Source organism: Gymnoscopelus microlampas (genome assembly GCF_963454915.1).
Source record: "Gymnoscopelus microlampas genome assembly, chromosome: 2".
NCBI classification, from domain to species: domain Eukaryota; kingdom Metazoa; phylum Chordata; class Actinopteri; order Myctophiformes; family Myctophidae; genus Gymnoscopelus; species Gymnoscopelus microlampas.
The window spans coordinates 5,206,929-5,215,102 of NC_139939.1; the positions used below are offsets into that span (position 1 = coordinate 5,206,929).

General features: G+C 41.3%; 1 protein-coding gene across 1 annotated transcript; it reads right to left on the reverse strand.

Annotated features, from left to right (window-relative positions):
* LOC311061557 (uncharacterized protein) lies at window positions 1-7,325 on the reverse strand. The gene is made up of 7 exons (XM_084080221.1): window positions 7,283-7,325; window positions 6,610-6,639; window positions 5,999-6,043; window positions 5,040-5,169; window positions 4,394-4,506; window positions 918-948; window positions 1-187 (listed from the first exon to the last, which is right to left on the reverse strand). The coding sequence occupies exons 1-6, from the start codon at window positions 7,314-7,316 to the stop codon at window positions 932-934; spliced, it is 369 nt and encodes a 122-aa protein (XP_083936347.1). The 5' UTR covers window positions 7,317-7,325; the 3' UTR covers window positions 1-187; window positions 918-931.
* Between the last annotated feature and the right edge of the window lie 849 nt (window positions 7,326-8,174).

Consider the following 8,174-nt stretch of genomic DNA (forward strand, 5'->3'; position numbering starts at 1 on the left):
TACACCACTGGCTACAGGTTGCATAAAACAAAAAACACACATGGGTTCCCGAGGCACCAGGTTGCATGAGATGACTTTTATTTGAGGCTCACAGATTAATATTACAGACCAACATGGTGTTGCATTATTAATGACTATGATGACAGGAGGATTGGAGGCTTATCCTCCCAGTGTCTTCATCAAGGAGCTGCGGAAGAAGCGCGCGCGCACGCACACACACACACACACACACACACACACACACACACACACACACACACACACACACACACACACACACACACACACACACACACACACACACACACACACACACACATTCATACACAACAAATGGCAATGATTCAACAGTTGATATTATTCAAGAGAGCATAATTGTAATGTGTATTAGAAACAAAGCATCTAAATAAAGCATCAAATGCCATAGAGTACAGAAGTCCTGACGTCACTCGTTCATCCCCAGGTTCGTAAAGTAATTTCGCTATGGAGAATAACATTGGGTCATCATAGAATCGTCTCATATAAGAATTGTGGTCCAAAAATAAACGAACTGTCTCGGCGATATTGTCAGGGAGGAGGTTCTGTATCGTTTATGACTGTCAGTCACTTATATTTGATACAGTCTATTTCTGGCAAAAATTTAACTAATTCGGCAGAAGTAACATTAGCGTTTTCTCACCGTCAGTTGATGCTTCATATCCATAAGAGTAAAACCGCCGGGGTCATTTGTTTATTTTTGGAACACAGTTCTTATTTGACGCGATATTAAATACGTCTATGGGGATTCAGAATGGGGGTGGAAAACTGCGAACCAGGTAGACAAACCTAGGATGTGTAAATTACGTCAGACTTTGGTGCTCTATAGAACTGTTGATATATATATTATGTTTTTAAAAGTAAAATAAATGTTCACTTACCGTCAATAGGCAGATCACCCATGATGATGATCTAAAATTTAAGACATACATTGGACAGGATTATTAGCATTTTACCATTTTAAAGGAGACACACCATGAATTTAAAAAAAATATTTGATATTTAATATCATATGGTGTATGTCCCTCAAACCATTTTCAAAAGGTTTGAGCCTAAATCAACACTCAGATATACTCATCCCAAGTCAATTCTCTCAGGCTTATAAAGCACTTTCAGCTGCAATACCAAAACGTCCTGTTGCGCAGGAGGGTGCTGTACTGCGGTACTGAGCAATTCTGTCTGGCAAAATACATGGGCAGAAAGTTTGGTGAGGTAAGCAAATTTGCCATTCTGAGATGGCCTGTTTAGACACGCCCATTCTGAAAATCTCTGAAATGAGAATGAATGACTGAATGTTAACAAAAAAAATTTTTTGGGGTACAAGAGACACTGGGGAGCCCAAAAAATACCAAAAAAATAAAAAAAAAGTGAAATTCATGGTGTGTCTCCTTTAAGCCCTGTTGTCAAAAAAATATCAAAAATCTTCAAAGACAGCGAAAATGGTAGATGTACAAGCTCACATCACATACCCTAACTTCCCTAACTACCCCAGATTACAATAAAACAAATAAAAGACTAAATCTAATAAAAACTAAACTAAAACCAACATGTGCCTTTCTTCTTTCTTTTTTTCTCTAAGCACCTTAACGTCCATAAGTATATCATGTACAGTATACATTGCTGCTATGCTCAGGCACCTCCGTCATATTTTTTTATGTCAGGTACTAGTGTAAATATGTAGATAACTTGTTTGGCCTTTTTGCTGTTATGTTAGATCTTCCTTCCCACTTGCCCCCCTTCTTCCTCCCCCCCTTCTTTCTATGGAAATTACGTTGCGATGGGGACGATGTACGAGAGCGAATTTCACCCACTTTTTTACCTTGTAAACCTGTGATGTGACCATAAACCTGATTCTGATTCTGATTCTGAACATTAAACATAAAAAACTAGAAAAAGTGCTCCTCAGAGCACAGGTCTCCTGGTGGCGCTGTAATAGGCCAATGTGAAAAGCGTGGCAGTTCTTCTTAGGCCTTGCACGGCAATCGGACACTGCATTCATGATTTGAGGCATTTAGTTCAATTATTTTTTTGTTGCTAAATTAGACCTGCTGGTGGCGCTATAACAGACCAATGTTAAAAGGGTGGCATTTGTTCCTCAACATAGTGTGAATGTGCATGCGCAAGTTTGACCGCAATCGGACGGTGCGTTCATGATTTGCGGAATTTTGTTCAAAACAAGCCACTACTGCAAACTTTAGAAGTCAATCTTAGCCAATCAGGATGGAATATGAAAAATCAAACACATCCGTCTTGATCACATGACTATTGAGATCATGTGTACCGATTTGCGTGAAATTTGGATACAATTGGAAGGAGTAAAATAAAAAGAAATATTTTACATAAGTCAGCCTCCTGGTGGCACTAAAAGGCAGATGTGAAAAATGCAGGGCAAAGGTCTTTCCTTGACCTCTAGAGAGTGAGTGAGCATACAAAGTTTTACACAGATCGGTGCAGTTACTGTATAGGTAAAAACACAAATCGGCCTGTTATAGCGCCACCATGAGGCTGATTTGAAAGTGGCATTTCTTCCTCGGCATAGTGGAAATATGTGTGCAAAATTTCACGGAAATTGCATGCTCTATGTTCATGATTTGAGGCATTTTGTTCAAAACCGAGCACTGCTGCAAACTTTGGAAGCCATTTGTAGCCAATCAGGATGGAATATGAAAAATCTTAAAGATTATTTTTTTCTTTTTAAAGACTAGAGATAATGTGTACCGATTTGCGTGATTTTTGGACAAAATCTGTAGGAGTACTGTCAAAAAATATGTTTTGCACAAATTGGCCTCCTGGTGGCACTATAAAAGGCCCATGTGAAAATTGGCATCCACGGAGTGGGTGTGCACAGTTTCGCTGTGATCAAGCCAACGGTGCCGGAGATTAGCTGATCACAGACGGACGGACACACGGAGACACACACACACACACACACACACACACACACACACACACGGACGGACGGACGGACGGACGGACGGACGGCAAAACATACTCTCGCCATGCCTTTCGGGCCTCGTGGAGACAACAATAAACTCAAAATACTCCTTTTCACAGAATAAAAATAACACCCTGTGTGAAGGAAGCGGTGCCTTTGGGGCGGGGCTTAACTCATTTCAGTTCGTCCCTATTGGTGGTCTGAGTCCACTTACCAAATTTGTACGTGGTAGCATGCTGCAAATTGGAATAATGGCTGTTTAAAGCCCAGCCAATGGGCAGACAGAGGGGGCGGGGCTTAAGTAATTACAGTTCGTCCCTATTGGTGATTTTAGTCCATGTGCAAAATTTGTACTGCGTATGCTGCGAACTTGAGTTATGGCTGTTTAAAGGCCAGCCAATGGGAAGCCAGAGGGGGCGGGGCTTCAGCAATTCATGCTCGTCCCTATTGGTGGTCTAAGTCCACATACCAAATTTGGACTTGGTGGCATGCTGCAAACTGGAGTTATAGCTGTTTAAAATCCCGTGCTCATCCCGTGCTCATACGGGCGGACGGACATAACATACGCTGGGGGTCCCTGGACAGAGGGGGCGGGGCTTCAGCAATTCATGCTCGTCCCTATTGGTGGTCTAAGTCCACATATTCAATGTGGACTTGGTGGCATGCTGGAAACTGGAGTTGTAGCTGTTTAAAATCCCGTGCTCATCCCGCGCTCATACGGGCGGACGGACATAACATACGCTGGGGGTCCCTGGACAGAGGGGGCGGGGCTTCAGCAATGCATGCTCGTCCCTATTTACTAAATTGGGACTTGGTGGCATGCTGGAAACTGGAGTTATAGCTGTTTAAAATCCTGTGCTCATACGGGCGGACGGACATAACATACGCTGGGGGTCCCTGGACCCCTCTTTGATAACCAGTGGCAGTCTCACGCCAATGAGAGGAGAGATGGCATAGGCAATCTCCAAGTCTGTGTGTGTGTGTGTGTGTGTGTGTGTGTGTGTGTGTGTGTGTGTGTGTGTGTGTGTGTGTGTGTGTGTGTGTGTGTGTGTGTGTGTGTGTGTGTGTGTGCGCGTGTGTTTGTATGTGTTGCTTCTTTGCCGTGCTCATCCCGTGCTCATCCGGACGGACGGACGGACGGACGGACGGACATACGGACAAAGTCAAGTGTAGAGCGGTTGGCACCGCTAAAAAATAAATGAACTAGCACTAAACTGAAAATCTACACAAAAAGTCGTGATGAAAGACAAAACTAAAACTAATGATGACTTAAAAGCTATAATGATCTCTCTCTCTCTCTCTCTCTCTCTCTCTCTCTCTCTCTCTCTCTCTCTCTCTCTCTCTCTCTCTCTCTCTCTCTCTCTCTCTCTTCTCATGCAAACACACAATTGAAAGATGCATGAATGCATGGCGTGCACGTACATTTCTTCGTGCATGTCCATTTGACCTGTGTGCACCAATGTCCACCGGTTCTGCATCCATGCTTGGGCAGCAGTGAGTGGGCATGGAGGTCACATGACTGATGGCCTTGACAACTGAGAGAGGAAGAAGAGAGAAGCTTGTACAGCAGTGGTGGAAAAAGTGTTCACATTTTTTACTTAAGTAAAAGTATCAATACTGCAATGTAGAAATACTCTGTTATAAGTAAAAGTCAGGAATTAAAAATCTACTTGAACAAAATTACAAAAGTATTGGAAACAAAATGTATTTAAAGTACCAAAAGTAGAAAGTACGTAGGCCTACTCATTATGCAGAATGTCCCCATATCACAAGTTTTCAAATGTATGAAATGTATAAAAACTATTTAGAAAATAGCAGATCAACAAGCTCACAATGTGTCGCATCACGACGCATTGTGAGCTTGTTGATCTGCTATTTTCAAATGGCCGAAATGTGTGTGTGTGTGTGTGTGTGTGTGTGTGTGTGTGTGTGTGTGTGTGTGTGTGTGTGTGTGTGTGTGTGTGTGTGTGTGTGTGTGTGTGTTTGTGTGTTTGTGTGTGTGTGTGTGTGTGTGTGTGTGCGCCACTTGCATGTGTGACAGCGTGTGTGTATGTGTGTGCATTCTTACCTGTGTTTAATTGCTTTGTGCAATTTACGGGCACAGTGCCAATCTACGTGCTTGAAATACACCCAGTGAAAGAAAATGTTTTTCCTGAATGCCCTCACCACACCATGTACCGAGATGACATGTCCTCCTCCTACAGAGAATAAGAACCAGCTAATACATTCTTCCATCAAACATTTCACATTACATACTGTCACACATAATCACCCTGTCGGGACTTATTTATTAATAATGACCGGCTACCCGTCAATTATCCCACTTATTACACGAATACTTAATAAATAGATTAATAAATTGACCCAAAAGTAACAACAAAACAAAGTATTTCCTTGCTTACGACAATGAAAGTATTCCATAAGTGTTGCGCTGGGCGGACACGCCTCAGAAAACAAGGAAGTCTTGATCAAATAGAATACGTTTTTGGTTAATGCATTGTCTATTTCTCGCTACAAGTGTTTTCCAAAACATTCTTGGGAGAATGTTTAGCTGTAAATGGCATGGTGCGTTTGTTTACATGGCTGTCATGTTGGATACAGCATAAAATCAAGCAGCCAGCAGGTGCTCTGAGCCTTTGATTAGACAGCGGTCTGTTATTGAGCTCATCGGTCATTATCCAGAAATAACACACCGCTGAATTCAGCAATTGACCAATCAGAATCAAGCATTCAACCAAGCCGTGTGATAATGACCGATATATAACGGGTCGTTTATGTTTGGTTAACACTGTTCTGAACGTGGTATAAAACATTTTGGCCTGGCACTTAGGCTCTAAAGTAGCCTTAGGCCGTTACGGGAGTCCCCACCCCGAGGGCCTTGCTGCGTGTGACTCATCTCTCATGTGGACAGGATTTATTCATTTTATTTATGTATTGTATTTTCTTTATGGAGGTTGGAAAAATATCAGTAAACGTGGGCCTTATAGTCACTTATCTTCAAGCTAGCATCGAAGAGTTTCATCTTACCGCACTTGAGTCTATCATTGTAGGCACCACACTTGAAGGCGGTAGCTGGCAAATCCAATAGTTTTGACAGCACACACACACACACGTTAATATTAATTAATCATTTTGTCGACTACGTTTTTTCACTGACAAAAACGAATTAAAAACTAAGCTATGATGACTAAAACTAAGACTAGATATATTGACAATTTTGTCAACAAATAAAAACTAGACTAAAATGTTTGGGAGGGACTATAGAGGAAAAGAGTTCTAGTAGAAGTAAAAGACAAGCCATTTCATGTTTGGTTGTGCTCGGGTGTTGCACTCAACTCAAATAGCAGATCTACAAGCTCACAACGGGTCGCAGCGCAACACGTTGTGAGCTTGTAGATCAGCAATTTTCAGCATGCAACCAAGTGTAAAATCAGGCCTTGACGCCATCAAGGCCTGCCAAAAAAAAAGTTTTTGTCGACAAAATAAACTGTAGATTTAGTCGACTAAAACAAGACTAAGACTAAAACATGTCAGATGACTAAAATGTGACTAAAACTTGTTTTTATTCAAAAGACTATGACTAAACTAAATCAAAATTTGCTGTAAAAATTAACACTGGTTGAAAGACGTGTACTTACAGTTAGCCTCCCAGCACACAGCCGCCAACACTGAAACATACACAACACAGTGATGTGTCAAATATTAAAAAGATGTAAATAAAAAATAAATAACAACAGTCACAAACACAAAATGAAGATTAGTTTTAAATCAATCAATAGGCAGACCAAGATGATGTCACTTGTTCCCTCCTGTAAGTAGATACATAAATAAAACAGAAAAGTGTGCTCCTCGGAGCACAGGTGTCTGCCAGGCCGGGTTGCCTGTCCAGGGCCCACAAATCTTGGAACGTCTGAAAAATCTAACGTGTACATCTTGATCACATGACCCCAGAGATAATGTTTACCGATTTGTGTGAGATTTGAAAACAATCTGTAGGAGCAGTATCAAAACATGAATTGTGTGTTTTGAAGAAAACACAAAATGGCGGAAAATGTAATCTGGCACTAATGGCCAGGGAATATTATTATGGAGGGTGAGGATCCAAGGAATACAGGGGAATATAAATAAATGGCAGATAAACATGACTTAGGCAAAATTTGTTTTTTTGCCTAAGTAAAAAAAATATGTTTTGCCCAAGTACATTTTTAATATCTTCTTTCCTGAAATCCTTAAAAATGTGACTTAGGCAATTATGCTATGAGGCTGTGAGGCTATGTTATTGTAAATAAGCTTTGAAGAGTCTATACTTACCGATGAGGACACACAGGAGTCGGAGGTTGGTCATGTTGTCAGATCGAAGATGATCAACCGATGTACGTCCTGCTTCAACCCATGCTCTTATATAGCCCTGGTTATGGTAACTACTGTTTACATTCACTTATGCAATACTGTTTGATCATCATCAATCATTTTTCATTGTCAACATTGTCGACTGTGCAAGCATTTTCTGATCCGAATGAGGCAAATGTTGGCTCTCATCCTCCACCTGTCAGTGGCGCAATTTGCATACGGTTGCTGGGTTATGTGAACCCATACATGGGACTTCCACCGCAAGAATATTGAATACAAATAGCTATGTATGTACACACAGACACACACACACACACACACACACACACACACACACACACACACACACACACACACACACACACACACACACACACACACACACACACACACACACACACACACATGGAGTTAGCTGGTTCCTGCCGGAAAGCAACGATGACTGTCAGGGCCAGTTTCATAACCGATATATACTGAAGATTGCCAATTGCCAATGGCGATGAATCATTCATGGCCCTGTGGTTGATTATTTTTAAACTGGTGCAAAAACAAACTCAGCTCAATGTATTAAAGACAAAAGACATAATGGTCCTTTCATTCAGAACACCATCACTGAGGGTCAAGAGGTAGAACCAATTGTCAGCTACAAATACTTTGGTTCATTAATCAATAACAATCTAATTTTTCATGGTTTGTAGGAGAGGTCTGTAACAACTTTTCTGCCTAAGTAAACTCACCAAGTTTCAGGTTGACAGGTCCCTGATTACTCCCTTTTACAAATCCTACAGAGACTCAATTTGCCTAAACTGTTGATGTAGCAGTCTGAATATCATATCCCAGAATGCACTGGTTA

Coding starts and splice junctions, on each gene's coding strand:
- LOC311061557 (XM_084080221.1), bottom strand. CDS start 7,316: ATGACCAACCTCCGACTCCTGTGTGTCCTCATCG. Junction 6,044..6,609: donor TGTGTGCTGGGAGGCTAACT/GTAAGTACACGT, acceptor TGGATTTGCCAG/CTACCGCCTTCAAGTGTGGT. Junction 4,507..5,039: donor CACAAAGCAATTAAACACAG/GTAAGAATGCAC, acceptor TTCCTCTCTCAG/TTGTCAAGGCCATCAGTCAT.